This window comes from Nothobranchius furzeri, chromosome 16, assembly GCF_043380555.1.
Source record: "Nothobranchius furzeri strain GRZ-AD chromosome 16, NfurGRZ-RIMD1, whole genome shotgun sequence".
Classification (NCBI taxonomy): domain Eukaryota; kingdom Metazoa; phylum Chordata; class Actinopteri; order Cyprinodontiformes; family Nothobranchiidae; genus Nothobranchius; species Nothobranchius furzeri.
The window spans coordinates 26,549,838-26,577,054 of record NC_091756.1 but is presented as its reverse complement, the minus strand read 5'-3'; the positions used below and the strand labels follow the sequence as shown (position 1 = coordinate 26,577,054).

General features: G+C 45.6%; 1 protein-coding gene across 4 annotated transcripts; it reads right to left on the bottom strand.

The window, feature by feature from the left end:
* Positions 1–213: 213 nt before the first annotated feature.
* LOC107373033 (SCAN domain-containing protein 3-like) lies at positions 214–20,372 on the bottom strand. Of its 4 annotated transcripts, none has more exons than XM_070545503.1 (6): positions 15,562–20,372; positions 14,430–15,372; positions 13,799–14,182; positions 630–736; positions 391–558; positions 214–310 (listed from the first exon to the last, which is right to left on the bottom strand). In XM_070545503.1, the coding sequence occupies exon 1, from the start codon at positions 18,412–18,414 to the stop codon at positions 16,543–16,545; it is 1,872 nt and encodes a 623-aa protein (XP_070401604.1). In that variant the 5' UTR covers positions 18,415–20,372; the 3' UTR covers positions 214–310; positions 391–558; positions 630–736; positions 13,799–14,182; positions 14,430–15,372; positions 15,562–16,542. The 4 variants fall into 4 exon arrangements, with proteins under 4 accessions (XP_070401604.1, XP_070401605.1, XP_070401607.1 ...); XM_070545504.1 differs by having other exon boundaries at positions 13,799–15,069; positions 15,217–15,372; XM_070545506.1 differs by having other exon boundaries at positions 13,799–13,974; positions 15,217–15,372.
* Between the last annotated feature and the right edge of the window lie 6,845 nt (positions 20,373–27,217).

Below are 27,217 nucleotides of genomic sequence, written 5' to 3'. Positions count from 1 at the left end.
AAAACATATCTAACTTTTTCACAACAAAGAGGAAGAACATAAAATGTCAAATTAAAATTTTATTAAATCACATAACATGAAAGCTACTAAAATCCAAATAGTTCCATATTGATTTTAATATATTTGAAATTTCCCTTCTAAATATGGCTATGTCATGCTGTGGGTAAGAGCTTTCACCCAGGACATGAAGAATCACATCAGAGGAACGGTGAGTAAAAGTAAAATGGTTTATTTACAATGAAGAACAACAGAAAAGGCAAAAACTAACTAAAGGCGCTGCTTCAGATCAGGAACAGGAGGAGACCGGAATCTACGGGAATATAAGCAGAAGGTGAGCGAGACCAGAACCAGAGAACCAGGAGATGAGTCTGTGACTGGGAAAGTTCTTACGGTCATGAGTCGGAACCAGAGCGGAGGCGAACTGAGGAAGGTCGGACCAGAAGAGGAGTTCAGAGCGTGAGGCAGGCGGGCAGACGTGGAGAGAGGAATCCAGAGGATCTTTAAGCGACGAGACGTGGGAACAACTCCAGGCAAGGTAGGTGATGCAGGTACAGGTTACTGGAACGGAGTTCAAAGTTATCAACATGGAAACACGGACAAGCAGGCAGGTTCAGAGGCTAGAGAACTACCCATGTGAGAGTATCAGCCGGCACTGGAGTTGAGTCGCACCGCTCCTTAAATCCTCTGTCCCTCTATTAGTCGAACTCCCAACAGGTGTGCCGTCTGCCGCGCCTACCTGCAACACAAAAAAAACCCAGAAAATCCACCAGTAGGAGGCAAACCGTGACAGGCTAGAAAAAATAACAAACTTCAAATCAGCTTTCACAAGTCAAGTATGACTGAAATCTCTTTAATAAATGATAGAAATGTTTGTAGGCTATTAGAGAATAACTATGTAATATTTAATAACTTTATCTAAGTCCTACTGAAAGAAAAGATACACAAAATCTAAAAATATATTCTTGAAATATTTGTTTCATTTTCATAATAAAAATTAAAAACATTTACTTTACAAATAAACTAAACATATACATACTCTAGTTTATCTTTCGGTTTAATCGATCTGTCACTTTTCTCAGTTTTCATAGTGTTTTTGGGTCTGTGGCCAACGGGATCTTTGGCTCTGTTTTACACTGAGAGCTTTGAGCAACGTCCCTCCACCACACATTTGCTGCAACCAGTTCATCCCTAAGCTGCACGGTGCACCTGCACTTTGACATATTGTATACAACTGCAGAGCCTGGGGAAGACGTGATAAGAGCGGTTAAACGCTGTGGTTTTCCATACATCGGACCAGTTAGTTTTGATTCTACAATATTCATCTGCTAAAAAGGATGAAACGCGGACATTTTCATCTATCAATAAATGCTCCGTAGATTCTAGGAGAAGACTGTGAAAGCATACATGTCCGGAAAAAGGAACTTTTGATCACGTTAGTGAATGGAATAATAATAGCAGAATAATCCTAGAATGACCAGAGAACATGAAGTGACAACTTTTTTTTTTTTTACTGTGGTGGTCTGTCAAAGGGATCTCCGACCGGTGATCAAAATCTAAAGATAATCGGTGTCTATGTTTGACATGTATGACCACATCTGACATACATATTTAAGTTTGTAGAACAAGCGTGTGATAAATGACTTACTGCTGGAAACCTCTGACATTTTGATTCCCGCCTCCTGTGAGCCGGCGGGCTGCTGTGAAGCTGTGAGCGGGGCAGAGCCGGCAGCCCCGCCCGTTGGAAACAGCGTGTGTGGACCGACCGTACCAACTTGAGGAATTGGGTGGTGAGGGGTGGACTATAATTTCTCAACAATTAAAAACACATTGTTTTGTACAATACAGGTTTACTGATAGCCTTTATGTGTTTACAATAACTTTTGTGGGGCGACAACTTTGTGTCCCCCCTGGGATCTCCGCCTATGGCTGTAACTTCACCTTGCCCTGCCTACTCCTCCTTTCTGCCTGACGGCTGTGATCACAAGCCACAACATAGTAGTTCCCGCTGCTTCTTTGGGAAACAGCGAAAAAAAAAAAATAATAACTTGGGATCTTGCAGGCGTGGCGGTGGGATTTCAGCCGTGGCGGCCCACCACGGCTACGGCTATGTAAGGGAAACCCTGTGTTTAGAATGACCTGAAAAAGTATTAAAATACACGTACTATAGTATAATGTTTGCCTGTAGTCAATGGTTAGTCGCCAGTTACCATTAGGCTTCTTTACCGGCCACAATGGAGCCAAGTAGGTGCTGTTGCAGGGTCGGATGATCCCTTTAGCCAAGAGGCTTTCAATGATTTCCTGGACTGGTCCGTTGAATGCCAGGGGAATCTTGTATGGACGCACAAAAGTCAGCGCAGTGTGTGGCCGTGTAGGAATCATGACCTCATGGATAGTGGTTAGACCGCAGTCCAAGGAGTTGAATGAAAGAAAATCTTTGTATTTTAGTAAAAGTTGTCATAGTTTGTCTCGCTCGACATCGTTGGTAAGAGCATCTGCTTGGTCCACAACCTGTTCAATCTGAGAGAAAACATCGGAGGGGGTCTCTGATGGCTTTGAGCTCGGCAGTGAGCATGCGGTTTCCCCATGCTCAGAATCACCTACCGCAAGGCAGCGTGAGTCGGAGAAAGAAGGTGGAGTGAACGGCAGAGGTTCTATTTCGTCTAGTCTTAGCCCTTAAGCGAGCTGCTATTGGAAGGATGATCTCCGCATCAGCCAATCATGAAGAGCTTGAATGTACGCCGACTAATAGTGGGCCCCCTTGTGGGTATATAAGTGGAGCGACTCCACTGTTCGCCTCCTTTTTCTCTTCATGCCAATCCTGAGAGCTTCTTTAAAGAGCAATTATGAAGAAGATTACGACTCACCAGCCATGTCCAGCGACGCCAGAACCTGCCCGGCCTGCCAGACGGGCTCCATTTCCAGCGGGGACCTGCACGCCAAATGCGAGGTCTGTCTCGGGGCTCATCACGCTGGCCTGGCCTTGACCCCCCAGACCTCGTGCCCGTTTTGTGCCGCTCTGCCTGTGGCTGAGAAGATCCGCCGGGTTGAGTGCTTCACTCCCGCTGCCGACGAGGAATTCCCGGTGGCTGAGACGTGTTCGCTGGACAAGGCTTTGGACTTCTTCAACGCCGGTCAGGAGCCGGCTGGCTTCAACCGGCTGGATGACATCACTGACAGCGAGGACTACGACGAGGCTAGCCGCCTTAGCCATTCCTCCCTCCTAGACAACACGGAGGTCGACGAGCCTGGCTCAGCGGGTCTTCCTGCCCCAGCGGCTTCTCGCTCCTTCTTACCAGCAGATAAGAGCACTGCTCCAGGAGCTGCCCGCAGCTGCTGTCCGCAAGGGGCTAGCTGTTCCAGAACCGCCCCCGCCCAAAGTTGATGACTTGGCGGGAATTTTCGGGACAACTAAGACGCGCTGTCCAGACCCTATCTGGCTATGCTTCCCCGCTGCTATGGGCTGCTGGTCCGCCACCTTCACCGAGACTGCAAAGCTCAAGGCGCCAGTGTCCACCTACGCGCCCATCACCAAGGTCGAGGGCTTCTCCGACCAGGGCTGGCCGTCTGTTCCTCCACTCGAGCCGGACTTGGCCTCGCTGTTTGGCGCCAAGAACCACCTCACTGGCCCGCGAGCAGTTCCCGCTTCGAAACATGACTAGCTGCTGACACGGCTCACCGACCGCGCACACCAGTGTGCCTTTCAGACCGGCGCTGCAGGGAATAACATCGCCCTTCACGCCTTCGGCGTTTCGAAGATGATGGAGGAGCTGGACGCTCCCGACGAGTCGAAGACCGCCATCATTAAAACTACTGATGCTATCCTCAATCTATGCGCTGCTGTGCTCACCGGTTCTGCTCGCATTGCTGCCTAGCAGACCCTCATCCAGCAGGCCCTGTGGCTCAAGGCCCTGCCCTCCATTCCTGATCACCTGCACAGAGAGATGCTGGAAGGCCCCATCACCTCTGACGTTTTGTTCGGTCCCCATCTTAGGGGCGTCATCGAGAGGGCTCAGAAGACAGCTGAACTGAGACCTGGTCCACCCTCGGTTAGCCTCGCACTCCGGCCGTTCCGCCAGAGGATGGGACGAACGGCTTGGGAACTTCAGGCGCCCGGCTAGGCCGCCCGCTCCACGGAGCTGGACCCCCACTTTGACTCCACCTCAGCGAGACCAGCGAGTTGGTGGCCAACGGGTTCGGCGGAGCCAGCAGACGCCATCGTGGCAGTCGCAGGCGCAGGAACCTCACCGGAAGCAGCCACGGAAATGACTCCTTGGGGGGAATGTGTGTGTTCATGAGTGTAATGCTGTTGATGCTGCTGTTGATGTTGGTTTTGAAATAAAATCAAAAAAACATCACTCAAAGAGCTCAATCCTACAATCCTCTGCAGAGTCCTCTGCCGGCTCTTCACACACGTTCCCCACATCAAGCACTGCGGCACATATACGTATTCCCACAGTCAGTCATGTCTCACGGCCAGCTGTAAAGGTGCGCACCATTCGCGCACCGGCCTCCGGCCAGGCCCAGCCCGTCCCGTGTTCCCCACAACGCTGGGTGGGACGGGACGTCATGACGCGGCCGCGGTCACGCGCAGCGGTACAGTACGCGGCTCCGTCCGTGGGCACTTTGCCGTGCCCGTGTATGGACCCAGCTCCCACTCGCCCTGCTTCTTTGGTCTCCACACCCCGCGGTGCGGATCAGCCTCTTCCAACTGGTTCACACTCGCTCTTTCGAGCACAGCCCTCCATGGGTCGCCCCCAGTCTTCTGGGGCGAGCGACGGCGGTAAGGGCGCATACTCAGTCTTCAGACATTACTCAAGTGACCGCGAACACGCGTCCGCAGTCAGAACGCACGCGCAAATGGTGCCGCCTTTGTGCCATGAGCACATGGATATTGGAGACCATTCATTACGGTCACGCACTCCATTTTCAGGCCGCTCCTCCTGCCTTCAACGGGATTGTGGAGACAACGTTCACATCACAAGTTCAGTCTCAGACCCTAGAGTTGGAGCTGCGGAAACTTCTGTCCAAGGACGCTATTTCCCGAGTCTCTCGTGGACAAGAGCTCTCGGGTTTCTACTCCCGCTACTTCGTAGTACCGTAGAAGTCGGGAGGAATGAGACCGATTCTCGATCTTTCCCTGTTTAACTGCTCCATAGCAGTGATGCATTTCTGCATGTTGACAATGAGGCAAGTCCTGGAATACGTGCGTTCGAGACTGGTTCATGTCAATAGACCTGAAAGACGCATACTTCCACATCCCGGTAATTCCCAGGCACCGGAAGTTCCTGCGCTTCTCATTCAGGGGAGTTCAATACCAATTCAATTGTCTCCCTTTCGGCTACTCGCTAGCCCCGCGCACTTTCTCCAAATGTCTGGAGACCGCACTGCAGCTGCTGCGCGTGGCGGGAATGAGAGTTTTATTCTACCTGGACGACCTGCTCCTGTGCGCTTGGTCCGAGGACGAGGCGTCGGAACAGACCAGGAAGTTAACGGAGCATTTGTCAACCCTGGGGTTTTCTATAAACTGGGAGAAGAGCTCCATCCTTCCGTCCCAGTCCAATGTGTTTCTCGGGGTGGAGCTGAATGCCTCCCTGATGAGAGCACGTTTGTCGCCGGTGAGAGCGGCAGATCTCATCGAGGTGATCTCCCGAGTGCAACCCCGCAGGATCGTGAGAGCCCTATTAATCATGAAACTTCTGGGCATGATGGCTGCAGCCCACACTGTGGTGCTGCTAGGGTTGCTGCACACGAGGCACCTGCAACGTTGGTTTAACTGCCTCCAGGTGCACCCAATACGTCAGAAGGCACGTATATTGAGGGTTCCCCCTTAGGGAGTGGGGACCTCGCTCACTGGGGGAACCCCTGCACCCTTTCACACAGAGTTCCCATCGGACGCCCTGCGTCACACGTGGCTGTGTTTACGGATGCGTCGCTGTTGGGGGGGGGGGGGGGGGGCACGTGCTTGTCCCATACGGTGGCAGATCGCTGGCCCTCCCACACGCACGAGCACATAAATGTGTTGGAGCTGATGACAGTGAGGAATGTGGTCAGACACTTCGCTGCCCTTCTCGAGGGCCGTCATGTCGAAGTTCACACGGACAACCGGGTGGCGGCAGCCTACATAAATCGCCAAGGGGGAGTTCGGTCTCTCCCTCTGTTGTGTGTAGCCACAGATTTACTGCGTTGGGCACATGGCCACCTGCTGTCAATGAAGGCCACCTACATCCCAGGGGTCCTGAATGTAGCAGCAGACATCCTGTCGAGAGGGGGACCCCGCGACTCCGACTGGCGTCTGCATCTTGTGCTGGTGTCACTGTTCTGGATCAGGTTCGGGGTACCTTCTGTGGATCTGTTCGCGGCCCGAGAAAACGCTCAGTGTCGCCTGTGGTTTTCCATGAGCCCCCGGGACCGACCCCCACTCGGGGCGGACGCCTTCTCACACCAGCCCTGGCCCCAAACGCTCCTCTATGCGTTTCCACCAGTCCCTCTGATTCCCCGGCTCCTGGACCAAGTTCGGTCAGAACAGCTTTCGGTAATTCTGGTGGCTCCCAGACGCCTGTCCGCGTCATGGTTTCCGGACCTACAAGCGTTAGTGTCCGGCTCCCCATGAAGGCTGCCATGGAAGGAGGATGCCCTTCTCCAGGCAGATGGAATAATCAGACATCCTCCCGAAATAGGCCAGAGGCTTTGGGTCTGGCCGCTGAGCGGTCACGCTTAGAGGTTTCTGGGCTGCCGCATGATGTGGTGGCCATGATTCAGAGTGCACGAGCGCCCTCTACCGTGGCATCTTACGCTGCTAAATGGGCAGCTTTCCAGAACTGGTGCACAGAACGGAATGTTCAAGCGCTCTCCTGCCAGCTGGCGGATGTCCTATCATTTCTACAGATACTGATGGACAGAGGCCTCACATTCAGCACTATTAAGACATATGCTGCAGCTATCTCATCCTGTCATCAGGGCTTTGGAGATAGATCTGTTTTCAGTCATCCCCTCACGAAACGTTTTCTAAAAGGCGTCAAGAGGAACAGACCTGTGTCCCGGCTGCTATTTCCCCAGTGGGACCTCACGGTGGTTCTACACGGCTTATCTAAAGCCCCATTTGAGCCCTTGGACCAGGTCTCACTCAAGTTTCTGTCACTCAAAACGGCCTTGCTGCTGCTGGCTCTGGCATCAGTCAAGAGAGTGAGCGACCTAACCACCCTCTCAGTGGCTCCCGCATGCCTCAGGATCCGGGAGGATGGCGGGTCTGCTGTTTTATGCCCCAACCCAGCCTTTGTGCCCAAAAACATTACGGCTTCCTTCAAATCCAGGTCAATTTCATTGGCTGGACTTTTTCCTCCTCCCCATAGTTCTGAGGAGGAGGCGGCTTCCCATCTTCTCTGCCCGGTGCGCGCGCTCGCACAATATGTGTCACGCACTTCGGGGATTCGCCGCTCACAAAGCCTGTTTGTGCACTACAGGGAGTCTTCCCTTGGGCAGGCGCTGTCGACTCAGCGTCTTTCGCACTGGCTATGTGACGCCATTTCACTCGCTTACACATCATCAGGGCAGGATCCTCCTGAGACACTCAGGGCTCATTCAGCCAGAGGGATTTCCTCTTCTATGGCACTCCTCAGTGGTGTGTCAATGGAAGATATTTGTCAGGCTGCTTCATGGGCATCAACCTTTTCCTTTACTCGTTATTATTTACGAGATGTGTCTTCAGGTTCCGTCACTCGTTCGGTGCTTGGACCTCAGCAGGCTGAATGAACGCTTTATGGCATCCCATCAGCCCTGCTTGAATGATTTTCATCCTTTTATGGATGTTATTTTTTAGTGGGGGCTCCACTCTTAGTTTTGGCTGCCTCAGCCTTCGAGCCTGGGCTGAGGCTGAGCATCCCTCCCTAAAAAGGCGTGTTGGGGGTGTTCATTGGTTGAGCTAACCAGTGTGGCGTAAACCCATCGAGCTGCGCGTTATTCCGATAGCAGCTCGCTTAAGGGCTAAGACTAGATGAAATAGAATGTTGGTTACGTATTGTATCCCCAGATTCTATGAGTCTAGTCGCCCTTAAGCCACTGGCTCCACTGGTTCTGTTAGGACTAAGAGCCATCGGAGGCGAACAGTGGAGTCGCTCCACTTATATACACACAAGGGGGCCCACTATTAGTGGGCAGACATTGAAGCTCTTCATGATTGGCTGATGCGGAGATCATCCTTCCAATAGCAGCTCGCTTAAGGGCTGCGACTAGACTCATAGAATCTGGGGTTACAATACGTAACCAACGTTTTCTAACACTTGCCTTCAGTTCCCCTTCTCCAATATCGATAAAAGCATCAAAGCCCTTCAAAACATTGATGTCAATGAGCAAAGACATGGTTCCACTCTCACAGATGTACACGGGGTGTGTCAAGCTCATGGGACCGATCGTGAATTGGAGCCAGCTTCAGCTTGTTTTCTTGTTTTCTGTTTTCTGAGTGACAGCTTGTTGTGACAGCTCTCACTGATGGTGGAGGTTTTTTAATTGTTTTTTAATTGTTTTCCACGCCTTTTTATTTCCCTTTTAATCTCTTTTTTAATGATGACTGGTTTTAACTGATTTTAGCCCAAGAAAGCTTTTAAGGACCTTCTTTTATCTGGCACATTTTAACTGGAGTTCGGACTGCTTTTTACCTCACAATGGCTCCACTCACCTGCAGTCCTGGGTGTGACGGATGCCACAAACTTTCTCAGAAGGTTTTGGAGCTTGAGCAGAGGATCTCCACGCTACATCAGATCCAGGACCACGAACGGGACGTGGATATCATCTTTGGCCATACACTCGCCGCCGCCGATAGCGCTCAATTGGCGGATACCATCCCGTACCAGCCCGGCGGGGCTGTGGAGGGTGGACCTACCGCTGGTTGTCCAAGCGGCCTCGGGGCACCGGAGGCCCGCGAAATAACTGCGGAGGAGGCAGAAAGGGCGCGCTGGCTCCAGCAGGGAGCCAAGCCGAAATTCCCACTTTGCTCCACTCCAACGCTCCAGGGTGCCTGGTCGACGGTTTGCCGCGGTGGGGGGGCCCGGAGCTCCAGCCATCGATCTGCTCCATTTGGCCTCCCACTCACCAACCGTTTCGCGCTACTGGAGAAGGACTTCCCTCCGCTGACGGCCTCTGGGCCCTGTAGCTCCACGCTACCATCCTCCGATTGCATCGAGCCGCCGCGGGAGCAGCTGTCGGACGCCGACGGCCATCCACGTCCCGCCCAGCCCTGGGCTGGAGCCCCAGCACGGCGAGGAGTTGCCACCCTCACCCCAAACCCACGGAGGGAGCCCTCGGCCCAGGAGAACCGCTGCAGTCCCCGGGAACCGCTGAACAACATCCAGCAGGTCCCGGACGGATCCTCTGCTCCAGCCGACCCGCCACCAAGGACCCTCATCATCGGAGATTCTATCATCAAACACGTCAGGATGAGTGGAGCCGTCACTCACAGTTTTCCCGGAGCGAAAGTCATGGACATTGCCAAACGGATCCCAGAGCTCATCCACAATCACCCAACAGTGAGTAAAATAATAATCCACGCTGGCACCAACGACACCCGCATGCAGCAGTCTGAACTCCTCAAGCATGATTTTATTCATCTTTTTAACTTGTTAAAAAGCACACATCTGTGTGTTTTTATCTCTGGCCCCATCCCCACGGTTGACAGAGGAACTGGACGCTTTAGCCGAATTTTATCTTTGAACACCTGGCTTTCTTCTGTCACTGTGCAGCACAACATTGCTTTTATTGACAATTTTAACATTTTTTGGGGCAGGAAGCATCTGTTTGGGCCTGACGGACTCCATCTAAATAGACAGGGTACCCACACACTTAAAATGAGCCTAGCCTGCCCACGACCACCTTTACCCACTACACCACCCCCAGCTACCCCCACGCCCCAACCTCCTCCCCCCACATCATGATGTCCCACTGGTCCAGGATCCTATGAACCCAGTTATGATTTTAACAGTAACCCACATATCGGACTTGGACCCTTGCACACCTCTCACATTCCTGTAATCAGCAGAGAGCGATCACATAAACATAAAACTAACCGGGCTAATCTTAATAATCTTAAACAGTTGTCAATAATCTCACCCCCAGTCAATCACACAGTCACTCCACCTTTAGTTACTATCAATATGGCTCTTTTAAATGTTCGCTCTCTGCTGAACAAAACTTTTATTATAAATGACCTCATTTTAGATAATCATCTTAAATGTGTATTTTTGACAGAAACATGGTTGAGTTCAGATGCTCCTGCTGTTCTCACAGAGGCCTCCCCACCAAACTTTAATTTTACTTATTCAATAAGAAACGGAAAAAAGGGAGGCGGAACTGCTTTTATAAGCTCATCTACACTTTCTGCAAAACATGTTTTATTTGATAACTACACCACATTCGAATATTGTGCAGCCTTTTTCAGCGATCTTCAGATTTTGTGTGTTACTCTTTATAGGCCTCCGAGGCACAGTGCACTTTTTATACAGGAATTTTCCGAGTTTTTATCAATTCTGCACAACTCTTTTGATAGTATTATTTTAGCTGGTGATTTTAATTTACACATAGATGACCCTGCAGACCCTTTTACCACTGAATTTTTAAACATTTTGAGTTATATGGATTTTACACAACATGTTGCACAACCAACCCACGACAGAGGACACACCCTGGACTTGGTCATCACATATGGTCTGTCCACCAGTGTGTCCTCTGTCGTGGATTTAGCGATCTCAGATCATTTCTGTGTGTTTTTTAGCATTACCAGCATAATTCAGCAGGAGACCTCTGTGAGAACTGTAATAAAACGCCATCTAACCCCTGAAGTGGCTGCTGGTTTTCTGGAAACTTTTAAAAAGATCCCTCCTATTAATTTAAATGCCCCCTGTGATTTTATCTTCAATGATTTTAACAGTAGACTTGAATCTACTCTGGATTTGCTCGCTCCACCTAAGATTAAAAAGCTACAGCCAAAACCGGCTTCCCCTTGGAGCAATGAAAACTTGAAAATGTTGAAAAGATCTTGCAGGGCGGCGGAGAGAAAATGGAGGAAATATGAGAACACAATTAATAAACAAATATACACGGAATTATTAAAATCATACAACAAAGCTGTTAGAAATTCCAGAAATAATTACTTTTCTAAAATCATCTCAGAACACAGAAATAATCCCAAAATTCTGTTTTCTACAGTCACAAATATTTTGGGTCGTGAATTTAGTTCTCTCCAGAAAACCCCCTCGGATGCTCTCTGTGAGGAGTTTGCAGCCCACTTCAGAGGGAAGGTAGACACCATCAGACGTAACATTTTTTCCACCCAATGTCATGCTGCTCCCGATCAATCTGAGAGTGTGTGTCTACCTGAGGAAACACTGGACAGTTTTGTCTTGGTTGAATCTGAGATTATTGATAAAGTTTTCTTCTCAGTGAGGCCCACCACGTGTGTTCTGGACCCTATCCCCACAAGGTTTTTTAAACAATTTTATGACTCATTTAGAGATGAGATTTTAACTTTGATGAACTGTTCCCTTCAGACGGGGGTCTTTCCTGCTGCTTTTAAACGGGCGGTGGTCAGACCCCTGTTGAAGAAGAGCAATTTAGATTTTAATGATTTTAACAATTTTCGACCGTATCCAACTTACCATTTTTAAGCAAAATTTTAGAGAAGCTTGTTTTAATACAACTTAATGATTTTATCAACCACCAACATGTCCTAGAGAAATTTCAGTCTGGTTTTAGGGTGAACCACAGCACTGAGACGGCCCTTCTGAAGATTTTAAATGATTTTAGAACAAATTATGATGCTCGGAGGGCAACAGTGTTGGTTCTGCTGGATCTAAGCGCTGCCTTTGATACAGTAGACCACACTATTCTTTTAACCCGTTTAAAACAGATCGGCCTCTCTGGTGTTGTTCACAGTTGGTTTACTTCCTACCTCACAGACAGGACTTTTATGGTGAGTCTGGATACCTGTTCCTCTGGGGTCCACAGCATCACATGCGGGGTGCCTCAGGGATCAATTCTAGGCCCAGTACTTTTTAACCTCTATATGCTCCCTCTGGGCAGCGTCATCAGGGGACATGGGGTGAATTTCCACAGTTACGCTGATGATACACAGTTGTACATCTCCGTGTCTCCTGATGACTCTCAGCCAATGGAAACACTTTTTAATTGCATTTTAGATATTAAATCATGGATGACTGAAAACTTTCTCCAGCTCAACCAGGGCAAAACTGAAGTTTTAGTCATCGGTCCTGAGGCCCAGAGAGAGAAACTTTTACCTAAACTACAATCAATGTCTTTTTATTCATCACTACAAGTGAAGAATCTGGGTGTTATTTTCGACTCTGAGCTGACTTTTATCCCCCATATTAAAAATATCACAAAAATAGGTTTTTACCATCTTAAGAATATCGCCAGAGTCCGCCCCATTCTCTCTCGGGCCAATACGGAGACGCTAGTGCATGCTTTTGTAACCAGTAGAATTGATTACTGCAATGCCCTGCTTTCTGGTCTTCCCAAAAAGAGCATCTCAGGTTTACAACTTTTACAAAACTCAGCAGCACGTGTCCTGATGAAGACCAGGAAGCGGGAGCACATCACTCCGGTTTTAAAATCACTGCACTGGCTCCCCGTATGTTTCAGGATTGATTTTAAGGTTCTTTTAATGGTTTTTAAGTGTCTTAATGGTCTTGGGCCTTCTTATCTTTCAGAACTGCTTTTACTGTATAAACCCTCGCGGTCTCTGCGCTCCTCTGGCAGCCGTCTCCTAGTTATCCCTAAAGTTAAGACTCACACCCACGGCGAGGCGTCCTTCAAGTATTACGGCCCTCGCCTTTGGAACGGGCTGCCGGAGGACCTCAGGTCCGAAGGGAACATCCAGGCTTTTAAGAATAGGCTCAAGACCCACCTTTTTAGCTTAGCTTTTAACTGATTACTATTTATCTATAAATACATATTTATCTCTTTTATTATTTTTATCATTTTATATACATCTTAGTGTTTTTATATGATTATGTTTTCTTTTACTATCTTTATAATCACTTTTTATCAGTTACTTTTTATCATTATTAGCTTTTATTATTTTATATGTTATATATCTTAAATCCTCCAGTGTTTCCTCTGCGGAGCCCTCTGCCTTGGGGCCGGTGGTCAGGGGCGGCGGCGGCCGGGGCGCTCCCCAGGTAGTGCCCGGGCACTGGTGGGGGTTTCTGCCCTACGCCACTGGGCGTCATGGGCCGGTGTCTTGGCTGCTGCCGTGGATCTGTTGCTGCCAAGGCAGATGGCTCCGCTGATGATGTGTCGTTCATTACCTGACCCATCTGAACTCAGCCTATTGTTTCCTCTGGTGTTCACGAGTGTGTGTGTGTGTGCGTGTGTGTGTGTGTGTGCGGGTGATTGTATGTCCACTTTGGAAGTTGGGTGCGGGAGGGGAACTGTAATTTTTAATTGTTTTATACTTGGGGAGGGGGGCTGGGATGGGAATGTGGGATCTATGGGGCCATTTTAATCTGTAAAGCACTTTGAGTTGCATTTTTTGTATGAAAAGTGCTATATAAATAAAGTTGATTTGATTTGATTTGGAGCAGAGTATTAGAAGAGCACTGTAGAATCAGAGAAAACACGGATAGTTAATGCACAGGGAATCAATTCTGGAGGACGTACGCCTCCCCCTACATCCAAGCAGATGCAGTCGCAAAGAGACTTGCTCATGATTGTAAAATTTGAACCCGTATCTAAAAGTGTGTTGCAGGGATGCCCCTGTTGGAAAATTAACACATACTGTGGGCTTACCAACCTGTGGCAGGAGAGGTCCCAACAGTAGTTCATCAGGCTCAACACCAGGGGGCGCCGGGCCACTATCCGTGGAGGTTGCAATTATCATCAATGTGGATGGAGCGATATGGGACATGTTGTGTGTTTCCTGTAGTTCACAGCCAATCAGTACATCTGGTTGCAGCGTTTCCATCTTATCTGGAGGCAAATCAGCGGAGCACAGGGTTTGAGCCCCTCCCACCTGGGAGTCATTACCAATGGCTTGGACTTTTGTGACTTCTGTTGAAGATTGAAAAGTTGCATCTGCATGTTTTTCATTTCAGCAAGCTGCATATAGCTGGGTCTGCGTTTCATATTTCCACTGGCAAAATAGCATTTGCATTTGAAGTTGAAAGTCATTTTTCATCTGTAGAATGAGAGAAGTCAAATGATTATTTTGCTCTAAAGCCATTGCATAAAGTAACAGGTAGTTCAATTTGTTAAAAAAAATTATGGTAGCTGATTAGGAAACCCCTACACATACTATAGTATAATGTTTAGAATTACCACAAATAGCATTAAAATACACGTACTATAGTATAATGTTTAGAATGACCTGAAATAGTTTTAAAATACACATGTTATAGTATGTTTATCATCCAAGGTACGCTTACAAACAAGATTGTCGTCGACATAGATGAGGGTACCTCGCTCTCGAGCATCAGGGCAGGCTTTGTCCAAGATGTTGAACTCAGCTGGTGAGTTTGAATAACCAAAAGGACACCGAGTTAAGGTGTACTGGCAGTTGGCAAAGGAGAAGGCTAGTTTGTGTTGGTCCGATTTATGGACAGGAATTGTCCAGAATCCAGACGCAATGTCAAGGGTGGAGAAGTATTTAACGTATTTCACTTTTGGCAGTTCTTGTTCCAGGCGCGCCATCGGGTACCTAGACAAGGGAACCTGTTTGTTGAGTTGCCTGTAGTCAATGATTAGTCGCCACTTACCATTAGGCTTCTTTACTGGCCACAATGGAGCCGAGTAGGTGCTGTTGCAGGGTCGGATGACCCCTTTAGCCAAGAGGCTTTCAATGATTTCCTGGACTGGTCCGTTGGATGCCAGGGGAATCTTGTATGGATGCACAAAAGTCGGCGCAGCATGTGGCAGTGTAGGAATCCTGACCTCATGGATAGTGGTTAGACCACAGTCCAAGGAGTCGAGTGAAAGAAAATCTTTGTATTTTAACAAAAGTTGTCATAGTTTGTCTCGCTCAACGTCATTGGTAAGAGCATCTGCTTGGTCCACGACCTGTTCAATCTGACAGAAAACATCGGAGGGAGTCTCTGATGGCTTTGAGCTCAGCAGTGAGCATGAGGTTCCCCCATGCTCAGAATCACCTACCGCAAGGCAGCGTGAGTCGGGGAACTAAGGTGGAGTGAACGGCAGAGGTTTTCTAACACCTACCTTCTGTCCCCCTTCTCCAATATCGATAAAAGCATCAAAGCCCTTCAAAACATCGATGTCAATGAGCAAAGGCATGGTTCCACTCTCACAGATGTACACGGGGTGTGTCAAGCTCATGGGACCGATCGTGAATTGGAGCAGAGTCTTAGAAGAGCACTGTAGAATCAGAGAAAACACAGATAGTTAATGCACAGGGAATCAGTTCTGGAGGACGTACGCCTCCCCCTACATCCAAGCAGACGCAGTCGAAAAGAGACTTGCTCATGATTGTAAAATTTGAACCCGTATCTAAAAGTGCATTGCAGGGATGCCCCTGTTGCAATATGACAGATTCTGTGGGCTTACCACCCTGTGGCAGGAGAGGTCCCAACAGTAGTTCGTCAGGCTCGACACCAGGGGGCGCCGGGCCACTATCCCTGGAGGTTGCACTTATCAATGTGGATGGAGCAATATGGGACACGTTGTGTTTCCTGTAGTTCAAAGCCAATCAGTACATCCGGTTGCAGCGTTTCCATCTTATCTGGAGGCAAATCAGCGGAGCACAGGGTTTGAGCCCCTCCCACCTGGGAGTCATCTCCAATGGCTTGGACTTTTGTGACTTCCTGTTAAAGATTGAAAAGTTGCATCAACATGTTTTTCATTTCAGCAAGCTGCATATAGCTGGGGCTGCGTTTCATATTTCCACTGGCAAAATAGCATTTGCATTTGAAGTTGAAATTCATTGTTCATCTGTAGAATGAGAGAAGTCAAATGATTATTTTGCTCTAAAGCCATTGCATAGAAGTAACAGGTCCTTTAATTTGTTAAAAAAAATGATGGTAGCTGATTAGGAAACCCCTACACATACTATAGCAGGGGTATACAAATACTATTTAAAAAGGTCCAGTCAGAAAGAATTTTTTTAGCCCAAGGTCCGAAAGATCATTATGTCCGACCTACAATAGTGTGACATGTATTTAAGTATCCTAGCAGTTTTATCAACATCTGCATTATTAATTTGCATATCAAATCAGAAATACTTCAGTGTATTTCAAATACTTATGACATTTATTGTCACTTAAAGTGTTGAACATGTAAATGATTTATTTGGAATGTTCTCTCATTTACTAAATAAAAGTAGAAAAAAGTGTCAACAAGAAAATAACACATGGCAACTGAATCTTCACAAACTACTAACTTCAGAATAAATGTAGAAAAAGATTAATTTTTTACATTTTTCCTCTTCACGTGCGAACTAAAAAGTCTTAAAATGATTTTAAAAAATGTGACTCTGCACACATGTAATAACTGAACATATAATTAGGTTAATGTTTTCCACATTTTTACTTAGTGAGAGAAGTGAGCTCTTGCTTGTCCTGCCAACATTTTGAACCTGGGCTTGAATGGAGACAGAGCCATCCTCATGCATGTGTGGAGATGCTCATTGGTGAGCCTGGAACGATATTTGTTTTTTATAATGTTCATTGTGGAGAACGCTGCCTCACAGTTGTGGGTGGAACCAAACATGGTCAGGATGTACAAGGCTACTTTCTTTAGATGTGAGAAAGCTGTCTCAGGAACCATTTGGAGCCAGAATGAGGACGGGTCAGTCCTGGCAGACAGTTCTTTCATGGCCACGTTTGCTTGGAGGTCAACTAACTCCATCTGAAGATCCCTGGCATTGACCCATTTAAAATGCTGTGTGGCTTCCTTTGAGAAGCTCCTGACATCTGTGATGAGGAATGGGTTCTGAATGAACATGGTGAGCTGCTGGCCAATGCTGAAGCTATCAAAACGATTGCTGAAGTTAGCAATAAGTTTATCAATGAAGACAACAAACGACGAGACATCTCGCTGTCCCTGAACCTGTTCCTGCACTGCTGGGAAGTGGACACAGTCTTCCTGCAAGTCCTCCTTGAACATTTCAAGTTTTCTCTGAAAGGCACGGACAGCTGTCATTAGTTCACAAATGGAATTGTCCTTGCCCTGTAGCCTCAAGTTCAGTTCGTTTAGATGTGAAGTTATATCAACCAAAAAGGCAACATTGTCCATCTGCTTCTCATTTTCTAGAAATGTAGAAAACTGTGTTGCCTTATGATGTTTTAGCTCTGCCAAAAAAGATGCTACTTCCCTCCTGATGGCCCAAAAGCGTGCTAAAACTCTGCCTTTGCTGAGCCATCTCACATTGTTGTGCAGCAGAAGATCATCAGCATTGGCATCAACTTCTTTGAGGAATTCTCTAAGCATGCGATGCTGGTAGGAAGAGGACGCTCTAAGAAAGTTGATCATTTTCATCACTGAAGTCATCACCTCAGCATGCTCATCTGACAGGGAGGCACAGAGGACAGATTGATGAATAATGCAATGGTAGGTTAAGAGGTCAGGGTTGTCTTTCTTCATTCTTGTTACAGCTCCCTTTTCTCTCCCTATCATAGCAGGGGCTCCATCTGTAGTTATTGAAATCACTTTTGAAGGCTCAATTCCTCTCTTTGCCAACATCTCCATAATGGCCAGGTAGATGTCCTCTCCTGTTGTGCTGGTCTGAAGAGGAGTAATACCCAGCAGGTCTTCATAGAATGCTTTCTGCTCTGCGTAATAAAACCTCACATAAACCAACAGCTGAGCATTATCACACACGTCAGTGGACTCATCCACAGCCAAACCTACACATGGTGCCTTCTGTATGGCTTCATCTAGCTGGGCTACAACATCCTGAGTCAGTATTTCACTTTTCTTTGTAGCAGATGATGCTGATATGGGGATTTGCTTTATTTTTTCACAAACTTCTTGTTTTTCTTTTCCTTCAAACAGTGTTTCAGCAACTGCTGTCATACACTCTTTGACAACCTCTCCATCAGTAAATGGTTTTTTGTGCTGACCCAAAATCCAAGAAACTCTGAGGGAACTCTCATGGGCTCGTTGCTGAGCAGTGAACGTGTGGCTCAGGATCCTGGTGGACTGTTCATATTGGGCTTTGAGACTACGTATTTTCTCTGATCTTACTTCTGATCTGAGGGGATATGTTTCTTCAAAACATTTGTGTTTTGTCTCATAATGGCGTTTCACATTGCCACTTTTAATAAGTGCCACTGTTTCTGAACATATGAGACAAACAGGTTTTGTGCCACCAGTGGGAAGAACAAAGAGAAATGACTCTGTCCATTCTGGATTAAATGCTCTATTTTCGCTGTCCACTTTCCGTTTTTTAGAGGCTGCCATTTCTGCTTTCTCTACTTCTCTCCGTCTCACCCGCCTGAATCTCTCCTTGTCGCCTGTCGCCGCTTTCCTTTTCTCTGCCTGAATTCCTCCTCCTTTACACCTGAATCTCTCCTTGTCGCTGCTCTTAGCCTGAATGTCTCCTTCTTTCCACCGCTCTCCGCCTGAATCTCTCGTTTTCTCTGTTCAAATTTCTGCTCTTCGCTGCTCTCCTTCTCTCCGGCGTCTGAACCGTTTATTTTCGCTACGTATCGCCTGTATTTTCTGGCAGGAATAAAACATGTTATTGGCTTGTTGGTGTCACGTGGTCTGACTAAACTCGCACACAATTGGCCTGTGGGTGTTCGTGGATGCTAGAATACTACCGTAAAGAATGCAATAGCTGCACCGGCCAGAAGCGGTTATAAAATTAGGCGAACTTTATTTTGGCATTAGGCTCGGGTCCACACCAGACAGCATTTCGGTCCGGATCCGGACCCAGGTCCGCCTATTAGTGATCTCTGTACTATAGTATGTTTAGAATTACCACAAATAGCATTAAAATACACGTACTATAGTATATTGTTTAGAATGACCTGAGAAAGTATTGAAATACACATAAAGTATAATGTTTAGAATGACCTGAAAAAGTATTAAAATACACACACTATAGTATATAGTTTCGTATTACCTGAAATAGCATTAAAATACACATACTGTAGTATAATGTTCAGAATGACCTCACATAGTACTAAAATACACACACTATAGTATATTGTTTAGAATTACCTGAAATAGCATTAAAATAAACACACTATAGTATATTGTTTAGAATTACCTGAAATAGCGTTAAAATACACATACTATAGTATGTGTAAAATGACCAGATATAGTATTAAAATACACATACTTTAGTACAATGTTTAGAATGACCTGAAATTCTTTTCTTCCGGCTCTTGGAGGGTGCAGACGCTTTTCTTCTCCTCTCCTCCATGTTTTATCCTCAAGGCCTTTGTCTGTGTGCGCTGGGTGCACGGCTGCTTCTGCATTTTTTCTGGAAACTGAAATTCACTTAAACGGATCTCTGCAATTGGTCACTCAACGCGGTTGATGAAATTTTTTCAACGATGAGAACGGGAGAAGGGGCTCTCGGATGCCCCTCCGGGACAGACCAGCTGTCTGTGGAGGACTCTGAAGATGTGTGGATATCCGTGGTGTTGGTGTCGGGTTTCCTGCCGATCGGCCTTGGGGGCTTCCTGTCTTCCCGGAAAATTAACGAGCTGTAGAGGAATATTGGCCTGATCCCCGAACTCAGAGATGGCTTGCACCGCACTGTGAATTCACAGACTCATGTAATTGTCGAGATGAATCATAAGCTTGGAACTTTGGCCAAGATTCATTCATTGGCACAGAAGATGGATGCCATGAAGGATAGAGTGAACGAACCAGCACGGATTGGGATAGTTTAATATCCATTATTGGGACTCTGAGAGGTTGAGGACCAACAAACTGTAAGACAGAGAGGAAATAATCTCTGTTTGGCCCCAAAACAATTTCTAATCAGAATCTGGCGTTCTTGCGTCTGCAAGGCTACAACAAAAACTCCCCCCTCAGAAGATATGTGGAATGTGCCGTCGCTATGGCAACTCAACTCTGTCTCCTATCCCAGTATACGATAGTATGCTTAGAATGACCTGAAAAAGTATTCAAATACACATACTATATTATAATGTTTAGAATGACCACAAATAGTTTTAAAATACACATACTAGAGTAAAACGTTTAGAATGACCAGAAAGTTTTAAAATACACATACTATAGTATAATGTTTAGAATGACCTGAAATGGTTTCAAAATACATATATTATAGTATAATGTTTAGAATTACCTCACATAGTATTATAATACACATACTATAGTATAATGTTTAGAATGACCTGATATAGTTTTAAAATACACGTACTATAGTATAATGTTTAGACTGACCTGAAATAGTTTTAAAATACAGATGTTATAGTATGTTTATCATCCAAGGTATGCTTACAAACAAGATTGTCGTCGACATAGATGAGGGTACCTCGCTCTCGAGCATCAGGGCAGGTTTTGTCCAAGATGTTGAACTCAGCTGGTGAGTTGGAATAACCAAAAGGACACAGATTTAAGGTGTACTGGCAGTTGGCAAAGGAGAAGGCTAGTTTGTGTTGGTCCAATTTATGGACAGGAATTGTCCAGAATCCAGACGCAATGACAAGGGAACCCGTTTGTTGAGTTGCCTGTAGTCAATGGTTAGTCGTCACTTACCATTAGTCTTCTTTACTGGCCACAATGGAGCCGAGTAGGTGCTGTTGCAGGGTCGGATGACCCCTTTAGCCAAGAGGCTTTCAATGATTTCCTGATGACCAGAAAAAGCATTAAAATACACCTACTATAGCATAATGTTTAGAATGACCTGAAATAGTTTTAAAATACAAATACTATAGTAAAATGTTTAGAATGACCTGAAATAGTATTAAAATGCACATACTAGGGGTGTCACAGTAACCGGTGTAGTGGTAAACCCCGGTAAAAAAAAGTGGACAATAAAAATAACCATGTTTTTTTTTTTAAATATATATTATCCCGGTGGATTACCGTGGCTGCGGTGTAGGCGCGGTGACCCTTACCAGCCACCGTATCATCTGCTGAAGTTGCCGGCGGCACATACACACTTTGTTGTTTACAGCCAAAACTTTCTTGAAGCTAAAGCTGAAATAATGGCCAAAGTAGGAGACGGCAGGGCTCAGGACATTTATTATCCTTCAAAGAAGACAAAGTGGGAAGTATGGAAATTTTTTGGATATTTGAAGAATGCAGAGGGACAGTTGATAGAAGACGGCTATCCTGTTTTCAGCACGTGCAGGAAAAAGTGTCTGTGAAAGGCAGCAAAGCTTCAAATCTCATGACACATCTGCGTGACCATCACCCACAACTCTACAGTCAACGCAAGGCAAGTTAATGTTAGCGTTTTAGCTAAAATGCGTGATCCGAGGATTTGGGTTGGGGGAGAATGCAACGATTCGCTATATAAAGCAGCCGCAGCACCGCTACCTTCATTTAAACTGTGTCGTGGACACCCCCATATTGAAATGACGCTATGCATTACGGGGCTCCCAGGGGCAGATAAGAGTTGGTTTCTGAGAATAATTTTGAATTTAACAATGATTACTGCCTGATGACATTTTCCCAAATCTGCAAAGCTCACTGGAAGGGCACAAACCGAGGACAATATTTTCCTGATATAGGGTTTATTACTCAAGTAAGGGTAAAAAAAAGTATCTGATTAGAAGGCTACTTGAGTACTGAGTATCATCTGATCTAATATTTTTAAAATGATGACATCAAAAAGACAAAAAATAAGAAGTTATGGGCAAATATTGCTATTTTAAAGACTAAAGGGGAAAAATATAAACAAATAAATAACATAAATACAAAATAACAAATTTTTGGCAAAATTTAGACAACCTGAGGGCAATATTTTCCTGATATACAGGGTTTATGTAGTTGTCTGAAAATGTAACACGTTTAAAAAAAATACTGCGATAATACCGAAAATCATGATAATTTTGGTCACATTAACTGTGAGGTTAAATTTTCACACAGTGACAACAGTAATATATACTATAGCATAATGTTTAGAATGACCAGAAAAAGCAATAAAATACACATACTATAGAATAATGTTTAGAATGACCTGGAATAGTTTTAAAATACACATACTATAGTATAATGTTTAGATTGACTTGAAATAGTATTAAAATACACATACTATAGTGTAATGTTTATAATAAACTGAAATAGTTTTAAAATACACATACCGTATTTTAACGACCATAGAGAGCACTGTGTTATAGGGCGCAGCTTCAGTTATGGGTGTCTTTTGGTATTTAACTCATTCACTGCCAGCCGTTTCCTGATCACTAACGGCCTTCGCTGCCAGCGTTTCTCACCGTTTTTACTGTTTTTTAAGAGTCACAGAACTTTGCGCGCTAGCATGATGTCGATGCCAAAACAACCAAAACAAAGAGGAGACTCACCTCTTACATCAGGAAGAAGCCGCGTGTTTCGAGCGTTATCCGTTCTTTCATAATCCGTTGTCGAATTGTTATCGGCAGACGCTTTTCCGGTTCGCGCCTCACTTTTTTCACAGGAACGGCCCAAAACGATCTCCTAACACATGGATGTGTTGCTTCCTGATCATGTGATCTGTGACGTATGCGGATGAAGATCGGCATCAGGGCTGAGATGTTTGTTCTCTCAGCGCGGGGGCTCATTCCGATGCTCAGTAAAAAAAATGCAAATGACGAATTAAGTCGTCAATGGCAGTGAACGGTTGGATCTAAAATGACGACTTTAGTCGTCAATGGCAGTGAATGAGTTAACACATTCAAAAGGTGCACCGGGTTTTAGGGCGCGGGCGGGGGCACGGTAAAACATCTGTGCGGGCTCGGGACTCGGAACATATCAGTGCAAACCAGACATTGTGAAAATTATAAACAGCCAAAAGCATGCTTCACTTTACTGGTCTAGTCCTGGTTCAGACCTGGTTTAGAGCGCACGTGTACTTCCTCATTGCGTGCACTGACGGCTTGTGCTCTTCTAATGGGCTCGACAGATGAGAGGCAACTTCGCCTCTCCTCCATTCATTTTCAATGAGACATGAGCGACAAAGCGATAATCGCGGGTCTCCCTCCTACTAAAGCCGAGCGTACACCGGGAGTGATGCAAGAGGACACACACGGATTTATGGGGGTTGGATGAGGAAAACGAAATAAAGAAAGTAAATCTGTGATTTGTGATCAGTTTAATTTGACATGAACACGACAAGCACACTTTCTTGACAATCTTTGTGAGTAAAAAAAAAGTGTAGAAATAAAAACGAACAGTGTGTGTTATTAGGGAAATAGCGGGCAAGCACTGTTGATGCATGATTGCGCATGAGCGGTGAGCGGTTCTGGTACTTTTTGGGTCGCAGCTGCTAGCAGCGCCGCTTCAAGCGCTGTGTTGAAGTTCAGAATGTGTTTACCGGTAGTTGGTGGATTTAACCCAATAAACTTTCCACATGAACAAAATCATATGTGTTACTAATAGGCCTAAGAAAATAGTGTGATTTGAATTATGTTTTATTAAACCTCTGGGGTCCATGGCCGCGTATCCGCGTCTTTTGAACAGGTCTGATTTGGGATGCTGTAGCAGCAAGAGTTTCAGTTTCAATTCAGCTTTAAAAAGGCGATTATAAACTACACCCCAGTTTTTGAATTTAGTTAATAGGAAATGTAAAAGCGGAGTTATACTTAACTAAAAAAACGACCTATTTTTAGACTATCTGATAACTTGTCAAAACAGCAGTTTAGTAAACTTGTCAAAACAGCAGTTTAGTAATCCGTGAGAGGGAATGGGCTTGTGAACATAAAAACCCCACAAAAACATGAGATCCTTTTGCTGTTGATGGAAGTCTGACATATTCAATTGATAAAAAGTATCATTATGTAACTGAGAGAGTGAGGAAGGCTGCACGAGTAACGAGATGTGCGCAAAAAGAGGCCGCTTCGCGGGGAAAGGAGTGGCGCGAACGGAGTAACAACAAACAATTAGACAGATATTGAAGGTAAACTTAATATTTTGGAGTGATCCGGACAGATATATTGTCTCTGCAGTTTAGTAGGCTTTTATTAGGCTTATACAGGGAGTGCAGAATTATTAGGCAAGTTGTATTTTTGAGGAATAATTTTTTTATTGAACAACAGCCATGTTCTCAATGAACCCAAAAAACTCATTAATATCAAAGCTGAATGTTTTTGGAAGTAGTTTTTAGTTTTAACTATTTTAGGGGGATATCTGTGTGTGCAGGTAACTATTACTGTGCATAATTATTAGCAACTTAACAAAAAACAAATATATACCCATTTCAATTATTTATTTTTACCAGTGAAACCAATATAACATCTCCACATTCCCAAATATACATTTCTGACATTCAAAAACAATACTAAAACAAATCAGCGACCAATATAGCCACCTTTCTTTGCAAGGACACTCAAAAGCCTGCCATCCATGGATTCTGTCAGTGTTTTGATCTGTTCACCATCAACATTGCGTGCAGCATTAACCGCAGCCTCCCAGACACTGTTCAGAGAGGTGTACTGTTTTTCCTCCTTGTAAATCTCACATTTGATGATGGACCACAGGTTCTCAATGGGGTTCAGATCAGGTGAACAAGGAGGCCATGTCATTATTTTTTCTTCTTTTATACCCTTTCTTGCCAGCCACGCTGTGGAGTACTTGGACGTGTGTGATGGAGCATTGTCCTAAATGAAAATCATGTTTTTCTTGAAGGATGCAGACTTCTTCCTGTACCACTGCTTGAAGAAGGTGTGTTAAGTGTTATGTTCTGATGTTGTGTGTTTATGTGTATATGTGAGGTTTATTCTTTTTATGGGCATGGAAAAACTGAAGTGACGTGTGTGTGTAACCTTTGACCTGTGACATTAGTAAATAAAAGTGAGCTCCTGGCGAAAGATGGGCATGTGAGCGGTGCCCGGATGTAATGGACTGGCCATCTGACGCTGAGCTCTAAAACGGTGAATCTTTGAGTCCATGTGAATTTCATGAGTTAACCTCCATAGCTGCAACACTTACAATTCAACTTATGTCTTGATTCCGCTGTGTTAAAACGACATCGGCTAACAGGTTATGGGCCCAGATGCTTCAAGACGGAGAAGAATGAAAGCTAAGCTAACTGAAGCCATGAGTCAGAGGCGAGAATCAAACTCTCGCTGGTCAAGGCTGGTGTTCGATGAGGATGAGGACAAATATGAGTTGTGGGAAACTAAGTTCCTCGGCCATCTACGTCTACAAGGCCTGAAGGAAGTGATTTTGAAGCCTGACGAGGACGATGATGATGAGGAATACACGGATAAAAACGCTGAGGCATACGCGGAGCTGATCCAATTCCTGGATTACAAGGGCCTGTCCCTGGTGATGCGTGACGCCACTGACGATGGGCGGAAGGCTCTACAAATATTAAGAGACTACTACGCCGGGAAAGTGAAGCCCCGGATCATAAGTTTATACACGGAGCTGACGCCGCTATTGAAGGGCGACAGTAAAGGCGTGACGAACTACGTCCTGAGAGCGGAAGCCACCATTACTGCTCTAAGAAGTGCGGTTGAGTCTTTGAGTGATGGCTTACTCATCGCCATGGTCATGAAGGGACTACCAGATTCGTTTAAACCCTTCATTGTACATGTCACTCAAAGTGAGACAACAATGACTTTTGCTAACTTCAAAGTAAAATTAAAGAGTTATGAAGACACTGAGAAAATAAGAGTTGCAGCAGTAGCAGGAGGCGATAATGTTATGAAAGCATAAATTCAGCCAAAAACTAAGAATGCACCGCCAGGTGTGGGAAGTTGGAGAACTGTTGATACTGATGTGATTTGCTAAAAATGCGGTCAGAAAGGACATAAAGCTAAAACCTGTTACCGCAAGAGATGGTGTTACTACTGCAAAAGTAACGCACACCAGACTGAAGCATGCAGAAGGAAACCACAAAAGGATGTGGCTCGGGGAGCAGCTGATGAAGACGACGGCAAGGAATTCGTATTTCGACTGAGGGATGAGGATCAGGAAATCCAGACGCATAGCCGGGTTACAGGATTGATGGTGGATACAGGAGCAACATCACATATCATCACCAACTTGGATAAGTTCCGGAGATTCGATGAGGACTTCAAGCCTAAAACCCATCACATCGAGCTGGCTGATGGAACGAGATGAAAGGGTGTAGCAGAGAAAAGAGGAGAAGCTGTGGTTACTCTGACAGACAGCAGAGGACGACGACACCGAGCAGTGCTTAAGCATGAGCTGTAAATCCCATCTTATCCACAGGACATCTTTTCAGTGAAGACAGCCACTAGTAATGGTGCAACAGTTTTTTTTAACAGGGTGAAGACGTGCTGAAATGTGTTGACGGAACCAGATTTCCCATCATAGAGCATAACCGACTGTACTATCTACAGACTATGAGTAATGATCAATGTAACGCCTTGTACGACATACAAACTTGGCATGAAATCATGGGTCATTGTAATTATGATGATTTAAGGAGACTACAAAACGTTGTTGATGGGATGAATATCAAAGAAATGAACAATAAACAAAAAGGTCAATGTGAAACATGTATTAAAGGGAAATTCATTCAAATGAGAAACAGAAAACCAGATCCTTGAGTTAAAGCAGTATTCGAGCTGGTCCATACAGATTTACCTGGACCGATTAGCCCTGAGACTAAGGAAGGCTACAGGTATGCCCTATCATTCACTGATGATTATTCAGGAGCTGTTTTTAAATACTTCTTAAAACAGAAGAGTGACACTGCAAAAGCTACTGAGAAGTTCATAGCAGACACGGCTCCATACGGCAAGGTTTTATGCATAAGATCAGATAACGGCACAGAGTTCACAGGAATGGGCTACCAAATGGTGTTGACTAGAAATGGGACAAGACACGAAACTTCAGCCCCATATTCACCTCATCAGAATGGCACAGCAGAAAGAAGCTGGCGGACTCTTTTTGACATGGCAAGATGCATGTTGATAGATAGTAATTTGCCTAAAACTTTGTGGGTTTATGCTGTGCAGGCAGCATTTATAACAAGAAACAGGTGCTTTAACAACCGCACCGGTCAGACCCCCTACCAAACGATTCGTGGTAAACGACCCGATCTATCTAGAATGCATAAGTTCGGTAGCAAGTGCTATTCATACAAACAGGTAAAGGGTAAACTAGA